Source organism: Leptodactylus fuscus, chromosome 1, assembly GCF_031893055.1.
Source record: "Leptodactylus fuscus isolate aLepFus1 chromosome 1, aLepFus1.hap2, whole genome shotgun sequence".
Taxonomy (NCBI): domain Eukaryota; kingdom Metazoa; phylum Chordata; class Amphibia; order Anura; family Leptodactylidae; genus Leptodactylus; species Leptodactylus fuscus.
This window is the reverse complement of record NC_134265.1, coordinates 193,596,789-193,619,848: the sequence shown is the minus strand read 5'-3', so window position 1 is coordinate 193,619,848 and position 23,060 is coordinate 193,596,789. Positions and strand designations below refer to the sequence as shown.

The 23,060-nt window shown below is 42.6% G+C and overlaps 1 protein-coding gene across 2 annotated transcripts in view; it reads right to left on the bottom strand.

Moving 5' to 3' along the window:
* Nucleotides 1-18,296, bottom strand: part of C1H19orf44 (chromosome 1 C19orf44 homolog) — a 29,737-nt gene extending 11,441 nt beyond the window's left edge. The window contains exons 1-6 of one of the 2 annotated variants that reach the window (XM_075280809.1): nucleotides 18,182-18,296; nucleotides 15,019-15,129; nucleotides 12,635-12,948; nucleotides 12,235-12,526; nucleotides 6,624-6,963; nucleotides 2,487-2,557 (exon numbers count right to left, since the gene is read on the bottom strand). In XM_075280809.1, the coding sequence (XP_075136910.1) occupies nucleotides 2,487-2,557; nucleotides 6,624-6,963; nucleotides 12,235-12,526; nucleotides 12,635-12,948; nucleotides 15,019-15,123 (1,122 nt within the window). In that variant the 5' untranslated portion in view covers nucleotides 15,124-15,129; nucleotides 18,182-18,296. Of the gene's footprint in view, nucleotides 1-2,486; nucleotides 2,558-6,623; nucleotides 6,964-12,234; nucleotides 12,527-12,634; nucleotides 12,949-15,018; nucleotides 15,130-15,873; nucleotides 15,971-18,181 lie in introns of those variants that run through there. The other variant, XM_075280799.1, reaches the window with a different exon arrangement.
* Nucleotides 18,297-23,060: the final 4,764 nt, after the last annotated feature.

Genomic DNA, 23,060 nt, shown 5'->3' with positions numbered 1-23,060 from the left:
GAGAGGAGGGCGGAGGATCCGAACCAGTATGAAACCGGTCCAAGGCATTATTCATCACCCTGTTAAAGTCACCCAGGCATAGCACCATTGCCCCAGGGAATATGGCTACAAATTGGGCCGCTGACAGTACAGACAGGTCAGACGCTGGGGGCAGATACACTCCTAATATCACATATAAGGCCGAGTCATTCCAAGCCTGGACATACACATACCGCCCCTCTAGGTCTTACTCAACCACCCCCAACTCCCATCTGAGATTGCGATGCACCAAAATGGACACCCCTCTGGAGAAAATGGTGTGCATAGAATGAGTGGCCCATTGAACCCACGGCTTCTGCAACCACTGGGAAGTCTCGGATACCAAGTGGGTCTCCTGAAGACATACTATATGAGGATTAGACTGCCTGATCAGGGAAAAAACAGAGGAGCGTTTACGTGGGCTACCCAACCCCCTCACATTCCAGGAGAGAACATTAAGTGACGCCATAACAACCTATTACCCTATCAATACAAACCAGGAAATGCAGGACACACAGGCAAGAGAGCGCGTGGCAGATCGCGAACCAAACAAAACATAAGTAAGACATGACAGCGCACCCACAAAAGGTGCAAACATTAGTGCAAACAGATCCAAAACAACAGCAAGGGGCACTGTGTAATCCATCATCTAAAAATGGAAAAAGTATTCTACAACTGCAAACCTACCAAGACATGGCCGTCCACCTAAACTGACAGATCGAGCAAGGAGAGCCCTGGTCAGGGAAGCAGCCAAAAGGCCCATGGTCAATCTGGAGAAGCTTCAGAAATCCACAGCTCAGGTAGGAGAATCTGTCCACAGGACAACTATAAGTTGCCACAAATCTGGCCTTTATGGAAGAGTGGCAAGAAGAAAACTATTGTTGAAAGAAAGACATATGAAGTGTGTTTTCCACTGTAATCCCTGCAAGGATCACTTTGCATACAGCAGGTGCTGCATTTAATGCCAAGCCAGGACCCATTACAGAAGACATCAGCCATTTCATTCAGAGGGACAGTGGATTACCTTTTCCTACAGCTCTTTCTCCAGGGGTAGGTGTACCAGAGAAAGGGACTGATTGGCTGAGCAGAGGAGTATGGGAAAGGTCTGCACAGGAAAGAAAGAAGGAAGCCACATGGCTGCAGAAAAGGCTTCAATCAACAACTGCCAGGGGGCACATAGCTTGGTACTGGGTAACCCAGGACATAGACAGTCCTGCCTACTCACCAGCTCACTCTGAAGGAAGAAGCAGCATCCCAGCAACAGTGGCACCACCTGTCCAGATTGACCAGACTCCTAGGAGATACCCAGGGCTGCATCCAAGAAGACTCCTGCCTCATATACTCCATTACGATCCTCTCATGTGAAAGCTGCAGCCCCCAGTGATACTCCAGGCTGGCAACAGATTCGCAGCAAGAGGTAGTAAGTAAACTTTGCTGGAAATTTACTGTACTGCTGTTAGAGAGTTTATAGAATTATTGCAGAAAGGATCTGCTGTGTCTATAGTGTACCAACCTTTCCTAAAGGCACGCCATCGTCCACAGCAACTGGGCCCCAACGGATGGACTGTTTTTTCATTGCTGCAGCCATTAGTAATTCTGCATTGTTTGCTGTTATTTAGGAGTGCGAGCTGTTACCTGCAGTATGATTGCATGTTTGTGATGACTCATCTGTGGGTAACTACTGTAACTTAACCCTGTGCTATTCACTATAGTGTATTATACCCGCCAGGCCTGGAACATAGTCCATTCCCACCACTAGGGAGTTTAATACTATATGATGTACCTGTGCATTGCCAATTCAATCACTGAAACATTTCTCTGTTCATATTTTATCAAGTTTGTCGTGTTTACCCTTTCCAAAATAAATCAGTTAAGTATTTTTACCCTCAAAATTTGCAAGTGCATACTGAGCTCGGGTGGGGGTATCCCGAATCGACCCTTAGCAGAAGAGGAAGACTCTCCCGAATTACTACAGAGCTCCTAGGAAGATTCGGGTGGAGGCACTACGCCATAGTGAGGTGAGAACTACAACACATCCTGCCTACAAAGGTCGGCCCAAAGGGGTGTTACACCAGTTTAGCACAAGCCATGTAGGGGACGCAGCAAACATGTGGAAGAAGCTCCTCTGGTCAGATGAGACCAAAGTTGAAATTTTTGAATTAAAGGCAAAGTGCTATGTGTGGTGGAAAAGTAATAGTGCTGTAAACACACCATCCCCACTGTGACACATGGTGGTGGCCGCATCATGCTGTGAGGAGGCTTTTTTTTCAGCAGGGACAGGGAAGCTGGTCAGAGTTGATTGGAAAATGTGACAAAATGTGAAAAAGTTCAAGTGGTGTGAATACTTTTGCAGGACACTGTAGCTTTTCCAGGCTATTCGACAAGCGTAAATTGGAAATGTAATGACGGTAGCCTTGTAACTTAATAATAGTGGATGTGATAGTGCAAAGCTCAAAAGGAACCCCAACCTTTACTTTGTCCTCTTCTGCTTCTACAGGAGGTGCCAGATCATCCAAACTTAGTATATTCAGTTTAAAATCTAAAAAGGGAAATTATGCAGAATATTATAAGAATACAATAAATGCAGCAGATTCTAGTTAGAAAACAACAAATAGAACAATAGCAATGGTATTAAATGGCACACAATCTATTTTTTGGAGAAATACTTACAATGCCATAACCCTTTAATGAATGGCACAGAGTAATTTTGGGCATTAACCCCTTGAAGACATAGGCAAAACTGCCCTAAGAAACAGAAGCACCGAGCCGACCCTAGTGTAGTATGTAAGGGCAATGGATAATTGACAAGGCAAGCTAATAATGGCCACTCTCCTTAGGTGGTTGTGTGGGACACAACAACCAAGAAGATACATAAACAATAGGAAGATCAATCAGGGGGCCGCATGAGGGAACGTCAAAGGGACGTTAGAGCATCAAGGTATCTCGCAGAGAGGCCGTTCCTGAAGAAGATGGAGGCGGAGCTCTAGATTTCTCTCGCAGCATTGGGGACGCCGCCAGTGCTGTTTGAATGCTGGGGCCCTCTCCCAGGGCTGCGAGATAACTCATTTGCATACAGACGGAAACCGTGATTTCTACCGAACGGCGGCACAAAGAAGACATCTAAAGGTAGGAGAAGAATAGCCTTTCTTAAGGCTATTTCTATGTGTGATCGAGAAAAAAAAATGATTTTAATGATAGAATCCCTTTAAAACTAAACTACTTCATTAGAGGTGTATTAATTCTATCTCAATATAACAGCAAAGTTAAGTGATCCTGATGTAAGGCCGCATCTGCTGGTGGGAACTTTGGCTATATAAAACTTAATGCCCACGATCCAACTGGGGAATGGATGCATCTAACCATTTCCTCTTTCCGAGACTGCTACGAGTAGAACTGTATATATTATAACAGTATCTTGGTAATCCTGGAGACCACATTAGCAGTGATCAAAACTGACAGGTAAGTATATTCATAAAAAATAAAACAGCTCATGAACAACCAAGGAAATAAGATGGACATATGATCAACATCAGTCATATGATGAAGATGAAGATGGGAAAAGAGAGGATAGCTACATCCAGTCCGAGGCCACTGGTACTTTCAATATGATGTAAAGCTGCATTCACATGCTGCATTTTTGGACCACAATACATGTATTTTTATTGGAAAACTGCCTGCGTTTTTTTGTGTAAAATCACACCGTTATACAGAACCACACAATATAATGTCCCAGAGGGGCCCCTCCAAATTATACAATGTTTCATAGTGGCCCTACCTAACTTTCCTCAAAAATTTTTGATTGAGTTGAAGCAAAAATTTTTGCTGTTCACCACTCACAAGCTATTATACTCTAGGGCCTCCTGCATCTGCCTCCTATGGACAATAGGTTAAAACTAACTAAGGCTGAGGCCCCACATTGCGGAAAAGCAGCTCTTTTGTTGCAGATTTTGTTGCGGTTTTTTAAGCCAAACCAGGAGTGGATTGAGCAGAAGGAACAAGTATAAGAGCTTCTTATATATTTCCCATTCCGTCTGTAGCCATTCTTGAGTTTGGCTCAAAAGAAACAAAAAAATCTGCAACAACAAAAAAGCTGCGTTTCTGCAACGTGGGGCCTCAGCCTAACACAGTGTCTGTGGAGAGGGCATAGCTTGGAGGCAGAGCCGACATCTTTTGCTATTCCTAGTGTCAGCCTCCTGACTCTAGGAATAAGCGAGAAATTCCATTCAGGCTTCCTGGTCCTACCACCAAACTACAGTGAATACACATAGTCAAAGTTGGTGGAAGAAGAAGGAAGCTAAAAAACAACTATACTCTGTTTTACTAACTCCTTAAATGTGCAGGATTGTAAATTAAAGAGAGTCTTACCCATTCTGGGTAACTCCCACGTACATCACAAATATATACACAAGCACCATGGGTATGCTAAACACATACAGTATACTCATATATGCTACATACACATATGCTGTTTACATACAGCATATAAACACTATATACAAATATGAATACCTAAACCAGATATACACTACACACATACTGTATATACACATACAACATGTACACTCATATATATATATAAGCACACTCGAAGATGTAAAGTGCCCGATTATGATTAATGAACAATTATTTTCATATAAGTCCATTATATTCCCAAGTTTTGGGCCACGGGAGTCTACTGAAGTTGAGTATTTTTGGGAGAATTTTGTGAGATTTGTCTTGTGAATATTTGTGACGTTCACCCTGTGGCTTCACTTAGATCTATTAAGTTTGAACAGGTACTGCTATTGTTATACTCTAGATCTCTTCAGAGTTCAGAGGAAAATTATTTAAAGGAGTTGTCTCATGAAAAACATCCTATCTATACTGCTAGTTTGTGTGGATTTAAGACATTTCCTAAATACAGTGCTTTATCAAAACTGCTTTGTTTGGCCATTATCTTAATTTATTCACTTCATTGTTGACACTGCGTTTCTAAGGCCACTGGGCTTATCTGCTCATTGTAATGCAAGCTGACTTAAATCCAGCTCTGCTACATCAGTTTCCACATCAGCTTTATACTGTGGTAAATGCATTTACATCCAATCCCTCATTACTGACTGCGAACATAGCAGTAGCAGAGCAAGTGAAACCCCGCCCACCAATGTGTCGAGAAATCCAGGAAGTGAAGAGAGCACAGAGCCTGCAGGCTGCAGAACAAGAGTTATGGGAATACCCCTTTAAGACCAAGGAGAGGTGAGTAAATATAACAAACAGTGTTACTCACCTGCTCTGCACTCCAGCGAGGGTCCCCAGTCTCCGGAATGATGTCAGGGATCAATGAAGCCTGTGACTGGGTATCAGTGGTCACATGACATCATGCTGTTTGTTGTGTACTTAAATTCTCTAGGCCTCTGAAGAGACCCAAGAGTATAATAATTGTAGTTCTGGTCTGGACGTGTACAGTCCAAAACAAAAATGCAGGTAGAACCTCACAAATACTATAATAAGCAAAATGAAATAACCAAAGTGTACAAAATGACGTTGGTTGGACTGATGTTCGGTTTTGGGTTTTTTTCGATTCATTGCCTAGCTCTCCCTCTTCTTCACAGGCCCACTAATCAATGTTCCTGCTTTTCTTTCAACACACCCCCCTACCCAGAAATTTAGCCCCATCAGGTCCACACACAGTACTAGTCCCAGTTGGATGCATGTGTCCGCATGTTGACCATGACACAATGACAGTTTGTGACACAGCCACAGCAACGTACAGGTGTCCCATGCACTGCACAACTGACAAACCCTATTACATGGCTTTTAAGTCAGCTCTAAAACTTACAAACCTTAAAGAAACAAAACTAGACACAACACTCATGGATGATGAAGTGCAGGCAGGACTCAAACAAATTGCTGAACTATTAAAGGGGTTGTCCCATCACAAGGATCCTATCTATACTGCTTGTTAATGTGGATTTAAGACTTTTCCTAAATACATTGCTTCAGCAAAACTGCTTTGTTTGTCCACTATCTTACTTTATTCAATTCTTTGTGGCCACAGCCCTGACTTATCTGGTCAAAAGTCAAGTGATGTATCTGCCTGCTGTCAGGGGGGAGGGAGGAGGAGCTAAGTGCACGGGAGTGAGCCTGTGTATCTAGCTATTCCTGTGTCTACACCATGTGACCTAGCTTCCTGTTAGCAGATAGGGGAGAGGAGCTGCTTTCATTTCTTCTGTTCTCCCAGTTATCAGGCTAGCTAATTCAATTGTGTTCATTATGGCACAGAATGTAACACAGAATGGAGTTGCTGCTGCCTGTACTTCATAGTCCAATATGGGTGGGCGGAGCTACACGAGAATTTGGGGGCGGAGCTAAACGACAGGATACATGTGAAACCCCCGCCCACCAAATGATGCAAGAAACCAGGAAGAAAGAAGATTTTACAGCAGTTAAGACTGATGAGTATGTGAGGTGGGAATACCCCTGAGGACATCAGTGGCTACCATAGGGGGCAAATTAAATCACTAACTATTCTATGCAATAAAAGAATTAAGTGGTTCCTAGATGGTGAATTAATCTGATGAATCACACAGTCCTAATACAGTATAAGTAAAAGATAACTGGAACATTACCATTGGAACTTGCACTACTAAGATCATCAGGTCTTGAGAAGATTTCATCAAGGGATTTCATGTCACTCCTCTGGGACACTGGTGTTCGACTTATTCTCCCCAGCCTTGCCCTTGGAGATGGACTAGTTAATGAGCTTCTTACAGATGGTGAAGGTGATCGAGATTTAAATCGACTTAAGGAGTGTTTTCTTCTAGGAAACCTAGGGCTTCCATAACTAGGAGGTGATGGAGTTCTAGAAGGTAAGCGGCGAGGAGAAACAAATCCCAGAGCTGAGGGACTGTGACGAAGATTTCTGCGAGGGGTTGATTTGTTGGGAGGTGATGGTGTCCTAGGTGGTTTCTAATGTAAAGGAAATAAAACATATAGCGTTTGTCCTAAACTTTACAGAATAATACACTTGAAATTTTCCAACACTGTAATTGTATACACTTTTGACATACACAAATGAAACCTGAATGTTAAAGGGGCTCTATCATTTAGAAAAGTCATATTTAACTAATCACATCCTTGCATAGCCTTTAGAAAGACTATTCCACACCTACCTTTAGTATGTAGATTGCCTCAGTGGTTTCTGAATAAGTCCGTTTTCATTCATATGCTAATGAGCTTCCAGCCAGCACAGGAAGTTCCCAGCAGCACTTGTCCCTGCTATTATCTCCTATGTGTGTGCAAACAGGAAGCAGGAAGTCATCAGCAGCAGCAGTACCCTGTGCTGTATACTCCCATAGGAAACAATAGCATAGAGGTGCACGATGTATCGTGCACCGCATCGTACACCAGTCTAATTAGCATATGAATAAAAACGGACTTATTCAGAAACCAATTTACATACTAAAGGTAGGTGTGGAATAGACTTTCTAGAGGCTATGCAAGGATGTGATTAGTTAAAAATGACTTTTCCCAATGATAGAGCCCCTTTAAAGGGGATAAATAAAAATTTATACATTAAACTAACCCCCCCACCCCACCTACTTTATAAATTACTTCAAAAAAATGCATAATTACCATTATTGCCAGAGTGATCACGTGACTGCCCCTGGCACATTTTTCTAAGGATCCTGTGATATTCCGTTTCGCAGCTTCCGAGTAGGATCAACCAAGAATGTGGGCAGTGGGAAGCCCCAATAAATTACCTCATTTTGGAAACTAAACCCCTCAAGGAATTTATCGAGGGGTATAGTCACCATTTGGAACCCACAGTTGTTTAACCAAATTTACTACCAATGGGATGTGAAAATTACAAATTACTTTTGTCCAATAAAATGTCGCATTAGATCCAGGTTTATAATTTTCACAAAAGGTTAAAGGAGAAAAAGCCCCCCCCCCCCCAGTTTGTTACACAATTTCTTCTGAACACGGCAATAACCCATATGTTACCATAAACTGCTATATGGGTACATGATGGAGCTTGGAACGGAAAGAGCTCTATTTGGCTTTTAGAGGGCACATTTTGCTGGAATAGCTTTTGGGTGCCCTGTCTCAATAACAAACCCCCTAAAGTACCAGAACAATGGAAAACCCCCCAAAAGGCCCCATTTTGTAAACTACACCCCTCAAGGAATTTATCAAGGGCTATACTGACAATTTTGATCCAACAGCTGTTTCATAGATTTATTAACATTGGGCAGTGAAAATAAAACATTATATTTTTTTGCAATAAAATTTTGTTTTAGCCACAAATTTTTCATTTTTACAAGGGGTTAAAAGGAGAAAATGTATCCAACAATTTGTTACACAGTTTCTCCTGACTAAAGAAATACTCTACATGTGGAGGAAATCTGCTGTCGGCAGGACACAGGAGGCAGAGAGTGTCATTAGGCTTTTAGAGGAGAATCATTTTCAGGTGTCATGATGTATGTGACCCTAAGGGGGCAATGCACTAGAGCAGGGGTGCCCAATACGTCGATCGCGATCTACCGGTCGATCGCAATGGACGTATGGGTCAATCGTGGGATGCAGCCAGGCATCCCCACTGTCTGCTTCTTCACAGCGCAGGCTGAGAGTTATCTCTGGACACTGGAAGGCTGGGGATGCGGCAGCCCCGCCTGCCAGTGTCCGTAGATGACTCTCAGCCTGCGCTGTAAACAAGCACTTGCAGGCCGCTCTTAGGGATGGAGGAGGCCGGGGTGCTGCTTCTTCACAGCGCAGGCTGAGAGTCATCTACGGACACTGGCAGGCGGGGCTGCCGCAGCCCCAGCCTTCCAGTGTCCAGAGATAACGGTCAGCCTGCGCTGTGAAGAAGCAGACAGCGGGGATGCCTGGGCGGCCACCTCTCACGATCCGACTGGCCACGCCCACATGCCCCGCCCACAGGCCCGCCCTGGCCCCACCCACAAGAAGTGGGTAGTGGATCTTAGGGCTTGGTCATGTTAAGAAGTAGCTCACATGCTGACAAAGTGTGAGCACCCCTGCACTAGAGAGTACCAAGAAGTGACTTTATTTTGAAAACTGCACCACTCAAAGGGTATAGTGATCATTTTGACCCCAAAAATGCTTTCCAAAAAGAAATACGCAGTAGATGGTGCAGAATCAAAATTGACATTTTCCCAGATAGACCATTTCAGTGGCCAATCGGTCCTACCAATATCACAGCACTGTAAAATGTCAGCTCTCCAGTTATTATGCTCTGTCTCCTGATTTTGGAATGGGTCTGAGGAAAATAAAAATGCACCCACATTTTAGAAACTACTTCTCTCAAGGAATATATGAAGGGGCAGAGCGAGCATTTTTATGTGTATGAGAGCAGGGAGAGGAGTCATCGGCACAGCAGCCTCTCTGCTCTCATACACATAGAAGATAGCAGACGGTGCACAGAGATACTTCTGGGGTGCACGGAGAAGGCTAATTAGCATATGAATAAAAACTGACTTTTTCAAAAACTACTTAGGCGATTTACATACAAATGGTACGTGTGGAATAGCCTTTCTAGAGGCTATGCAAGTATGTGTTTAGCGAAAACTGACTTTTCCCAATGATAGAGCCCCTTTAATTTTTTTTTTATGTACAGTGTACAGTATAAGTAACATGTTACCTTTATTCTGCGGGTCCGTGCGATTACATAGATACCTAATTTATGCTATTTTTTAATGCGTTGCTAATTGGGCAGAATAAAATTCCATTTAGGGGAAAAAAATTATGTATAAAACTTAACTTTTAATAAATAGAATTAAAACTAGGGCAATGGATGGCCCCTAACAATGTTGTTAACAGAATGAGGGTGTGTGTAACAAAGACACCTGGTGTCTGCTATAGATTCTTATGCAAACACCAGGATAAGGAGTGAGAGAGGTTACGCTGGGTTCACACCTGCGTCTGGGGTCTCCGTTCTATGGTTTCCGTCTTCTGCATGCCAGAAGACGGAAACCATAGACCGGGTCCGGCCGTGCGCGGCGGTGAGCGTTTTGCGCTCTCCGCCGCGAAACCGGATTTTTTTTATCCGGACACAGAGTACTGCATGTCCGACTCTGTGTCCGGATTATAAAACCCGGTTTCGCGGCGGAGAGCGCAAAACGCTCACCGCCGCGCACGGCCGGACAGCTTTCTCACCCATTCAAATGAATGGGTGAGAAAGTCTCCTGCAGGTTTCCGTATCCTGCCTGTGTTTTAGGCAGGAAACGGAAACCTAAGTACGGAGACCGGGCCGCAGATGTGAACGAGCCCTTAGATATTCTAGTACCCACTACCCACGCTTATTAGAGATGCCATACCTGTCAATACACTGGGGTAGTGATATTAACTGTTTCTCTCCCCACCTTTAGGAGTGTGCAGAGTCCTAGTGCAGCCTAGTATTTGGGTTGCTGATGCTATAACTGTTGCTGAGCTACTAGTGGCTATAGGCACAGATATATAGTGTGCCTGTGGCTTTATGGCAATATTTTTTATGTGGATTCCACAGTCATTTGAATTTTGAGCCGCTATCACAGGGTTTAGCATTCAGCACCTGTAGTACATCTAAGGCACGGACATCTACAGTGCCTGTAGCCATCTGGCATTAGTGTGACGTGGGTTTTTTACTATATAGCCACAGGTATTTAAGATTTGAGCTGCAACTAGGGCTTATAAAATCTAGTTCCTGCATCACATCTAGTGGCAGTGAAATAGGGAATTTCTTCCTTACCCATTCGCTATTTGAAACTGCAGTCTTTAATTGGAACACTAGAATATCTAACCTCTCTGCTACTCCTTATCCTGGTGTTTGCATAAGAATCTATAGCAGACACCAGGTGTCTTTGTTACACACACCCTCACTCTGTTAAAAATATTGTTAGGGGCCGTCCATTGCCCTAGTTTTAATTCTATTTATTAAAAGTTAAGTTTTATACATTATTGTTTTGGGGGGCACTCCTTTTGGTTTTCCTGTTACTGATTAGTAGTCCCAGATCCATTGCTTGATATTATAGCGATAAAAAAATCAATTATTTTTCATCACCATCTTCTGAAAGGCATACCATTTTTTATTTTTCAGTAGACAGAGCTGGTTGAGGGCTTATTTTTTGCAGGATGTACTGTGCTTTTTATTGGTGGCATTTTGGTTTTTATCTGACTTTTTGATTACTTTTTATTGAACATTTTATGAGGCAAAGATGGCGAATAATCATGATTTTGTGTGGGTTTTCTAAAATTGTATTTTTTTAATGTCATTCATAGAGATGAGCGAACACTATTCGAAACAGCCGTTTCGAATAGCACGCTCCCATAGAAATGAATGGACATAGCCGGGGGGTTAAGCGGCCGGCCACCGGCAAAGTCAGTGTGCCGGCCGCTTCCATTCATTTCTATGGGAGCGTGCTATTCGAAACGGCTGTTTCGAATAGTGTTCGCTCATCTCTATTCGTTCAGTGTGCGGGTTAAATAATGTGTTTGTTTTATGGTTTAGGTTTTTACTGATGTCGTGATACCAAATATGTAATTTTTTTTTTTCTTTATTTTACATAATAAAACATTTATATGGGAAAATGGGATTTTTGGGGCTTTAATCGTTTTTGTATTTTTTACATTTAAACATTTTTTTTTTTCCCAATAGGGGAGTGAAGCAGTGATCATGTATTGCATTGTATAGGAAGCTGTCAGCCTGTGCAGATGCTTGGGCTGACAGCCTCCATTTTGGGCAGGCTCAACCAGGTTTGTGGAGCATCAGTGGTGGGGCAGACCCAGGGATCACTGATCAGACCTGGGGCTGCCTATTAGGAACACCAGCACCCCTGATATTGCGTGTAGGGGGATGGGGGGGTTGATCAGGAGCCCAGTATATAAAGAAACCCCTGAGATGCTGCGGTTATGCTTCGACCGGGGGTGCTAGAGCACAGTGTCAGCAGTGTGCGCACCATGCTTCTGCCACAATACTACAGCAGTTTGTAGGAAGTCCTTCATGGCAGCACCGTACTATTACAGCGGATGTCGGGAAGGGGTTAAACATGGATCTGTATACAAGCAGAGAGCTATCCGGTTTTTTTGCATCCGTTATCTGCTAAACAGATACAAAAAAACCCCAACAACATACTTTTGCCAACCATTTGATTGTTAAAGCATATGGGCATTTTAGTGCATCCTGATGTGGTTTGACCTAAACCTTGAACAGCACCCATTACGCAAACAATAAATTACACTCACCGGCAGCTTCCACCATCTCTCATCACTTTCTGAGAATTCTACTGAGCTGCCAATAAGATGAAGCATTTCTTCCTCTTCACTTTCCATTGTTCCTTGCTTACTTTTTGCCTTTTGGTTCCCAAAAGCATGCCCGTTGCTCAGCCTTGCAGGCTCTGGTTCCATTATGTTAACTTTCTTTTTAAGAAACCGTTTGTCTTGGGTGCTGAATTCACTACTCGATCGATTTGAAAAAGGCCTTTCTTCAGAAGTCCTGAGGTCGGAGTCATTCTCAGATATGTCAATATCCAGCTTTCTGTAAACAATAGAGTCAGGATATGGCTAATACTGCACATAAACCAAATGAAAATTATATATATTGCACAAAAAAAAAAAACTGTTAGTTTCTCGCTCCCATATATACCTTAATCTATGTCTGTTCTCAATTTCTGCCAGTCTCTTCAGGGCTGCACTCGTTGGCAGCTTTGACTGGAGAAGCTGGGGATGGACTGGTCTTTCGGCTTCAGTTGTGACAACAGCATCACTCTTTACTTCACTACTAGATGTTGTTTTCTTCTTTAGAAATCTACTCTGTGTTCCTGATGCCTGCTGAGGATGGACAGTTGCTGCATACTTTTCACTCCCTTGTTCTTCGACTGACAAGTCGCTCAGGTCAGTAACTGATGGCTGGGAGAATTTTAAAGCACTTGTCTTTTTGTTTAGTGCACGCATATATTCCTAAATATAGAAAACATACATACATATTATCTACAATATATGATAAAAACACAATGTATAAGTACTTGCTGTCTAAACACTGCACGACCTAAATAATTTGCAATGAAGTCAATGTTGATGGATTTGCATCAATACATCAATGGCAGGTAAATTAAAATTCAGAGCAGCCATCAGCCATGAATGTTCTTACTAATGTGAGCAATTTCAATAAAGCTAGAGCTCCTACAAAGTGATGGACGAAAATACTTTGATTACTTATAACAAAATGTCACTATGGCAAAGGATGCTTTATTTCCATTTTCGTAAAGCATGGTTAAAAGGTGTGTTCTTTTAATTACAAGTTATCTTCTAGCCATAGGAGAGGGGGTATTTACTAAACTGAAATAATTGGGACCTCCACGACTACCAAAATTGATTCCCCATGTTTCCAATATGAATGAAGATGCAGACCACGGGACTGCTGGATATAGTTGGATTGCCAGAACAACCCATTAAAGTCCAATATACGGTAACTCTTGCAAGGAACTCACCATTATAAAAAAAAAAAAATCTAAACACATATAAGGCCCCGTTCCCACAGAGTAACGCGGTGCTCAATCTGACACGTAAACACGTGTCAGAGTGAGCGCTTCAAAACAGAATCCCATTGACTTCAATGGGTTCCGTTTAACGCGCGTAACGCATTGTAATCAATGGGTTAAAAAGCCTCCCATTGATTTAAATGTGTAACGCGTGTCAGCCGGAACCCATTGAACTCATTGGGATTCTCTTTTGAAGCGCTCACTCTGACACGTGTTTACGTATCAGAATGAGTGACGCGTTACTCCATGGGAATGGTGCCTAACACTCTGCTAGGATGCAGTAGTATTAGATGCTTTGATACACAGCTGTGAAGTAAAATGCAGCTGCAATCGGCAACAAAGGGATTACAAGGATATAATAATGGCATTGGATTCCCCCGGTTAATATCATTAGCCCCATTATACATGAAAATTCAGCTTTATATAAAGATTTGCCGTCTTTTATCTCAAATTTCAATATTAACACTATATTAGGAATTTACTTAAATCAAAAAATGGGTACGTTCACACATGTTGAATTTTACACGTAGGGGATCTGATGTCTATATTCGTGTGACCGCCCATGCATTTGATTGGAGTTTCCGCAACCCAGTACACTAACATGTGAAAATGTCCATGCACATTTACGCCAGCACAGCTAAAACAATCCATTGTGGAAATAAGTGGTGTATCACTTAGTTTCATCTGGAAATGTTGAGCATTAGCTTCCCTGAATTCAATATTTATTTATTTTGCTTATGCTAGGTTCACACCTGCGTTCACCTGTCCGTTCTGAGCTTTCCGTCTTCTGCATGCCAGAAGACGCAAAGCACAGACCGGGTCCGGCCGTGAGCGGCGGTGAGCGTTTTATGCTCTCCGCCGCAAAACCGGATTTTTTAATCCGGACACAGAGTACTGCATGTCCGACTCTGTGTCCGGATTATAAAACCCGGCTTTGCGGCGGAGAGCGCAAAACGCTCACGGCCGGACAGCGTTTTCACCCATTCAAATGAATGGGTGAGAAAGCCTCCTGCAGGTTTCCGTCTCCTGCCTCTGTTTTAGGCAGGAAACGGAAACCTGAACTACGGAGAGGAGAACGCTGATGTGAATGAGCCCTTACTTAAACAGCACCCCAATTCTCAGGCTAATCTGCTACATTCCTGCTGCACAAAGATATACACATTTACAGAAATCTGTGGCTATAGCCTCACATCTGTCATGAAAATATATGTTGTGTAGTATTGTCGTTCACAGAAAAGGTTAATTAGTCGAAGCCTGAATTTAGATGGCCTTGTTCAGTCCTGAACATCAGTCTGTGAAATATATTATATACATTATACAGACTAACATTGCAGGCTGTGTTTGGCCTGGGAAATGCAGTTGTCACATGTACCATGTTTTATGGACTGAGCAAAGTCCAAATCTCTCCATTTTTTTTAAACTCTCTTTAGGATACATTTCTAATTTATACTATAAATAAATAAATAAATAAAAATTGCAGAATACAGACCTGTAATTCATCTGTTACATCCTTAGGTTTCACAGGAACTCTCTGACCAGCAAGTTGAGCCTGTGCTCGAGCCAGGGCTGAACTCCTCATACCACTTTTGGCCATTCTATCCTGATGAGCACAAAAAGTTTATAAATAACTTTCAAGAAAATACAGCAAAAAAACTTTGGCTACACTATAGCTTGAGAAGAGCAAAGGAGAATCCGAGCACTTAATAATTCTGGCACAAATTGAAATCTATGCAACTTAAAGAGGACTTTTCACCACTTTTGGGCACATGCAGTGTTATATACTGCTGGAAAGCTGACAGTGCGCTGAATTCAGCGCACTGTCGGCTTTCCCGATCTGTGCCCGGTGTAAAGAGCTTACGGTGCCGGTACCATAGTGCTCTATGGTCAGAAGGGCGTTTCTGACCATTAGCCAGAGACGTCCTTCTGCCTCGCGGCGCCAATCACGCTGTGCTGTGGAGCAGGGAGGAACTCCCCCCTCCCGCTCCTGATAATGCTAGTCTATGGACGAGCTGTGTGAGCAGAGGGAGGGGGCGTTCCTCCCGGCTCCACAGCACAGCGCGATAGGCGCCGCGAGGCAGAAGGACGTCTCTGGCTAATAGTCAGAAACGCCCTTCTGACCATAGAGCACTACGGTACCGGCACCGTAAGCTCTTTACACCGGGCACAGATCGGGAAAGCCGACAGTGCGCTGAATTCAGCGCACTGTCAGCTTTCCAGCAGTATATAACACTGCCTGTGCTCAAAAGTGGTGAAAGGTCCTCTTTAAGGGATTCTACCACTAAACCAACATTTTTTTCTAATTACCACGTTGGAATAGCCTTAAGAAAGGGTATTCGTCTCTTACCTTTAGACGTGGTCTCTGTGGCGCCGTTCCTTAGAAATACTGGTTTTAATCGGTATGCTGCATGAATGTACTTGGACACGCACATATATTCCACGTCTATCTCCTGGCAGTTATGTTTGCAATTGCCGACCAAAGACTCCCCAGATGTGCTTGATGGGAGAAAAGCCTCGAGACACTGCAAGCCATGAAAGCATGTGTAGACCATGCAGGTTATACCCCAAGGACTGCCAGCTGTTTTACCCTGTTTTTCTGTTTTACCCAGAAAAAAAAAAAAAAAAATTCTCCACCAATGTGCAAATAATTAATAGCCCTCGGGCACATGCGGTTTTCATTCAGCGCACTGTCAGCTTTCCCATTATGTGCCCCGGGACAGAGCTATCGGTGCCGTTACCAATAGCTCTTCTGTCAGAAGGGGGTTCCTGACAGTTGTATTGCCGTCTATGGGACTTGCAATCAAGTGACCGCAGGATCAAGCCCCCGGGGGGAAGAAAAAAAAAAAAAAAAAAACTTTAAAAATATAATAAAAATATGAAATAAATAAAAGTTCTAAATCACCTCCTGTCCCTAGAATATATATATAAAAGTAGAAAATCATATATCATAAACCACCGGGGTTTTTTTCAATACAAGGTGATCTAAGCAATAGATATTCCCCAAAATGGTATAACTAAAAAGTACTTCTGGCCCCGCAAAAAAAACCACTCTATGCATCCCCGTACAGCTGCAGAGTCACCTGTCAATGTGGCCTTGCAGCTGTTGCAAAACTACAACTCCCATATATTAAATATTTTACCATTTTTTGCTTCAAAATTTTTTTCCCCTATTTTCCTCCTCTAAAACCTAGGTGCGTCTTATAGTCCGAAAAATACGGTAATCAGTGTTTAATCCTTATGCAAAGTAGGTGAAAAGGACTTTAGAGGCGTTTCTTCTCCTGTAGGGGCTTCATTCTATGTGCTAGATCAAGGCCGGCAACTCTCGCCACGTGTGCCAAGAGTGGAATGGCACATCAGCCCAAGTCCCTGAGAGCGCAGCACTTGGGCGAACTCGCCCAGCATTATTGTTCAGACCAAGCACATCCAAAAAGAAACTGCTATTATTATGCTCCGGGGTCTCTTCAAACCCCAAAGTATACTAAGCAGAGGCACAGGAGTGGTGATCAAATATAAAAAATACAAAACATTACTCACCTTCCCTGGACTCTGATGCGTGTCACTGTTCTTTTCAGCACTTCTGACTGATGCAAGAGACTGCTGATAGGTCCTCAGAGGTACTGTTGGCATAATGATGCCGACTTGAACCCTGAAACCCAATCAGCACTTGGTTATTTAAAGCAGAAGTGTCAAAGAGAACAAGAAGCCACAGCTGAGTCCAGGGAAGGTGAGTAACATTTTTTTTTCTTTGATGACGTCTCCTGGGTCTCTGCTTATACACTGGGGTCTGGATAGACATATAAAGCAGGCTCTGTGCAAAATTACTTTACACAGGACTGCCTTACATGGAGGATTTACTTATGCTGGCCCTGCTTACTTGCACTCAGCATAACTATAAAATGGGGCCCCATTTAAATTTTTTTCCAGGGCCACTTTCAGGTCCCAGTCTGCCCCAGGCTCTACATGACTCTCCCACCTGATAGGACATTGAGTGTGGAAAGACACAACCATCAGGCCTGGTTCTCATCTGCGTTCGATATTCCATTTGGGAAGTCCGCTTGGGGACCCACGGAACGGAATGCCGAATGCATTGACAAGCGGTGTGCAATGAAAGCACATGGACCCTATAGACTATAATGGGGGCCGTGTGTTTTCCGTGCGGTATCCACACGAATCATACGGAGAGGAAAGTAGTTCATGAAATACTTTTCTCTCTGCATGATTCGTGTGAATACCGTGCAGAAAACACACGGCCCCCATTATAGTCTATGGGGTCCGTGTGATTTCATAAGCTCACCGTTTATTGATGCGTTCAGTATTCCGTTCGGGGGGTTCCCAAGCAGACTAGCCGAACGGAATACTGAACACAGATGTGAACTGGGCTAAGTATCATGCATGGGTCCTATTTTTTTTAATGTATTTATTATGCTTAGTTATTATTACAGAACGATACTGAACATCCTATGACTTTCGTGTTAGGTCTCTCTGCAGCCGCAGAAAACTATGCCTACCTAACCCAAGCAGTAAGGGGCAGCAAGACCCCACTAGGACTACTGCTTTAAGTGTGCCAAAATAGCATTAAAATAAGTGCATACTGGCAGCATGGGTAGCAGAAGACATATTGAAACGTATACCTTTCAGTAACGCGAGCCCCTTACCTCGTATATAGTGAGCCCCGGAGGCTGACACGAGCATCTAAGGGTTAAATGTGACCAGAGCCCCGTGTTACGCTAGATTTCCGTAAGACGCCATGCTTCCGGGTACCATGGCAACTCGCACAGCCGCAGTCAACGTCCAGTACTATTGCTTGTGTTCCAAGCCTCGTTTGTTTGCACGTGAAGCGGAAGGAGTTTTCTCACTGAGCCGAGTGTGGAGGCAATTCGCAGAGTGCTCTGCCATCTTCACTATTGTGGGCGAGGTCTCTAGTACATGGCGCTTCCGGCTTTCACACTGTCCAAAAATACTTCTAGTTGCATTGTTTTCTCACAGTGGAGTTTTATGTGTCTCCTTCTGTAATATAGTACAGTTATCATCCTCTATCTGCATTACCATGCTGCTGGAACACACTGAAAATCTGTCGTATGATTGATATTTTAGCGGACATAATAACGTGGGTTGCAGGACTTGTGTCCATTCAAAATGACAGAATTATGATGGACATTATAGAAACACTTAGACCCGATCATAACAACATTTTGATAGTAGTGTGAACGGCCCCTTAGAGGGCATTTTTCGATTTTTGTTTCAATTCCCCACAACCCAGGACACCAGGAGCAAAAACAGCAGCTGGGTGGTGAAGCAGGAAGCGGATGGCTCCCTAATTAATCACTGTCTTCAACTCATCTGTGTCCTTTGGACGCCGAAGGGTTGATTCAGACCAGATTCACTGCCCTGGACAGTGGGACAGAAAATGCAGGACCCTCCCACTGTCCAAAAGGAGTCCCTGCTACCATAGGGCCTGTGGCAAGTGCACCTTTGGCCCTATGGTTAAAGCAGCCCTGATGGCGGCTTTGGTTAAAGCTACTAGGGATACATATACTTTTATCAGAAAAATGTCAGTTCTATAATCCTTTGATGGGATCTGAATCATCAGCTGGAAAAAAAAGGTTTTTCTAGATAGGTTTGCAACTGCTGGATCTACTCTGGCAGCCTCTTCCCAAGCCTCACATTCCCAGGATCTAATCTGTACACGGTTTTAAACCTAGGACCAAGCTCGCTTCTTCTAGCTAGAAATTTTTCATTCCATCTCCATAATGGTTTTTAAGATTAGATTCCCCCAGAAGACCTGTCAGCTTTCTTTGGAGAAATAAAACAGACTCTCCCTGTCCTGTTACCATAATTTTTAACAATTTAGTGACCAGCCTGTTTTGGACCTTAATGACCAAGCCAAATTTTGGAAATTTTCCCTGTGTGAATTGTATCAGTAAATAATTGTGTTACAGCATAGCGCATCCAAGCGATTCTGATATTGCTTTTTCGTGAAATGTTGTACAGGGAAAAAAAGTTAGTAGTTATATATTTCAAGATGTTCCTTTTGTGTTTCAAGCATATTTGAAATAATTTTAGCATATTTGAGTAATTTAGACAATTTACAAGTTTATAAGCAAATTTTGGAAACTTTGAGTATGTTTTTCCTGTACCAAGCTATGTTTGTAGACAGGAATAGGTGGCATAATGAAAGAACCTCCCACCCAATTTGTAAAACTTAGACCCCTTCAGGTATTCTTTGAGGGGTATAGGGAGCATTTTGATCAAACAAATATTGTTTTGCAAGAATGATTACAAAATTACGAAAAACATTTTTTATTTTCTTCAAATATGTGTCATTTTAAAGGCAGTTTTTTTGCACACAACACATCAAAAAGAAGAAACACACCCCAAAATATATCACCCCACTTCTCCCGTGTTAAAAAAATGTACACTTTGTGGCTTTAGTCCCATGTACGAACATACAGGAGGGCCCAAGAGGTAGGGAGGGTCAAATGGATTTCAGAACACAAATTTTGCTTGCAGATATTATAGGCCCATTGCACATTCAAACAAGATTTAAGTTACCAAAGCAATTGAAACCCCCCCCATAAATGACACCATTTCATAAACTAGACCCCTTAAGGTATTCATTGAGGGGTATAGTGAGTATTTTGACTCCATAGGGTTTGAAAATTTTGCATCAAACTAAAAATTTTCATATGTAGTTCATATTTTCATAGGTAGTTTTTTTTGCACACAACACATGAAAATGAAGAAAAACACTCCAAAATAAATGACCCCATTTCTCCAGTGTTCAAAAATGTACACTTTGTAGCCTTAATCCTATGTACGGACGCACGGTAGGGCCCAAAAAGAAGGGAGCACCAACTGGATTTAAAGACACAATTTTTGCTTCAAAATGCTTCAGGCGCATTGCACGTTCAAACAAGATTTGAGTTACCAAAACAATTCAAAACCCCCATAAATGACCCCATTTTATAAACTAGACCACTTAAGGTATTCATTTAGGGGTATAGTGAGTATTTTGATCCTATAGTCGTTTCACAGATTTTACTAACCTTGGGATGTGTAGGTTAAAAATTACTAAAATGTCCCTTTATCCCCAAAGTTTTCATTTTCACAAGGGGTTAAAGGAGAAAAAGCCCCCCACAGTTTGTTAAACAATTGCTCATGAACACGGCAATACCCCATATGTGGCCATAATCTGCTGTATGCGTACAATTTGAGGCTCAGAATGGAAAGTGCCTATTTGGCTTTTGGAGGGCGGATGTTGCTGGAATAGTTTTCAGGTGCCATGTCGCATTTGCAGAGCCCCTACAATATCAATACAATGGAAACCCCTCAAAAGTGACCCCATTTTAAAAACTACACCCATCGAGGAACGTAACAAGGAGTATTATCATTTTGATCAAACCCAAAGCAATCTCAATACTAGATAAAAAACAAAGATACCCACAAAAACTCAAAACATCAATTAAGTATCAATGTATAAATAACACAAAAAATTCCTTTGATTTTAAATCTAAATTTATTGTTACAAAAAAAATTTAAAATGTAAAAAATATTGGTATCAGGAAAACACAAACACATATAAACATTTAAAAACACCAGATGTCAAACAACAAGAGTGGCGGTCGCATTGGACTGAGCAGCTCCAGCAGGTGCATAATCTGGTGTAGGGGATGAAAACAGCCACAATTAATGTGTGTATATAAAGGCCCAGTATTTTGTATATATAAATGTAAATGGGCTCCTATTGCCCACAATATCACAAGATCAGGGCACTTAATTGAAAAGTATCTGTATCATTGCAAAGATCATACCCACATCACCACTATATAGTTAGAGCATATAAGGTAAGGGCTCGTTCACATCAGCGTTGTGAACTCCGTAGTTCAGGTTTCCGTTTCCTGCCTAAAACAGAGGCAGGAGACGGAAACCTGCAGGAGTCTCTCTCACCCATTCATTTGAATGGGTGAGAGAGATGTCCAGCCGTGAGCGGCGGTGAGCGTTTTAGGCTCTCCGCCGCAAAACCGGGTTTTATAATCCGGACACAGAGTCGAACATGCAGTACTCTGTGTCCGGATAAAAAAAATCCGGTTTCGCGGCGGAGAGCATAAAACGCTCACGGCCGGACCCAGTCTGAGCTTTCCGACTTCTGCCATGCAGAAGACGGAAAGCTCAGAACGGACAGATGAACACAGGTGTGAACCTAGCGTAACAGAAACAATGTAAAGTTACACACACATGCCAGTATTGCATAAGCCAACCTACATAGGACAAAAAATGTAAAGCATATACATAAACCACTGCTCACCAGCTGCGACCTCCACTCTGAGCCCCAAAGGTTTATGTATATGCTTCACATTTTGTCCTATGTAGGTTGGCTTATGTAATACTGGCATGTGTGTGTAACTTTACATTGTTTCTGTTACCTTATATGCTCTAACTATATAGTGGTGATGTGGGTATGATCTTTGCAATGCTACAGATACTTTTCAATTAAGTGCCCTGATCTTGTGATATTGTGGGCAATAGGAGCCTATTTACATTTATATATACAAAATACTGGGCCTTTCTATACACACATTAATTGTGGCTGTTTTCATCCCCTACACCACTAGCAGATTATGCACCTGCTGGAGCTGCTCAGTCCAATGCGACCTCCACTCTTGTTGTTTGACATCTGGTGTTTTTAAATGTTTTTATGTGTTTGTGTTTTCCTAATACCAATATTTTTTACATTTAAAAAAAGTATTATCATTTTGAGCCTAAAAATGCTTCCCAAAAATTAATGTACAAAATGAAAATTTAAATTTTGAAAGAAATATGCCATTTCGGTTACCAATACGTTGCACCCACTTTGTGTTGTCAGAGACCTGCAATCCTAAAACTATTAAGTGGGACATCCCAAGGGGCAAACAATTATATATGTAGGCGTAAACTGCTGCTTGGGCACACAGAAGAGCTCAGAATGGAAGGAGCATTGCGCTTTTTAGCTTTTGGGGTACAGATTTAGAGGGACTTTTCTGGGCTCCATGTTGTTTTTGCAGAAGAAGTGACCCCATTTTGTAGGGGTCTCTGCAAATGTGGCATGGTTTCCAGTAAACCAATCTAAATCTGCACTCCAAAAGCACATATCGCTCCTTCACATCTGCACCCTGCTGTGTATCCAGATGGCAGTGTATGCCCACATGTATGACACTGGTGTACCCCGGATAACTTACTTAATGCCATATGTGGGTAGAAACGGCTGTTTGGGCAGAGAATGGAAGGAGCGCTTTTTTTTTTTTTTTTTTGGAGCACAGTTTAGTTTTTGAACATCAAGCTCCTGAATTGCCAAAAAAAGTGAAATCTGCAGACATGGCACCCCATTTTGGACACTACCCCACTGATGGGATTTATAAAGTGGCCTAGCTCCCTCCTGGAGTAGGCTTAAACTCAGAACCCTCATGCGTCGTAAGGCCAATGGTGGGGTGGGTCTTCCTGATCCCTTCCTATATTACCACTCGGTGGGCTTGCTCCGCCTTTCGATTGGGCACTGAA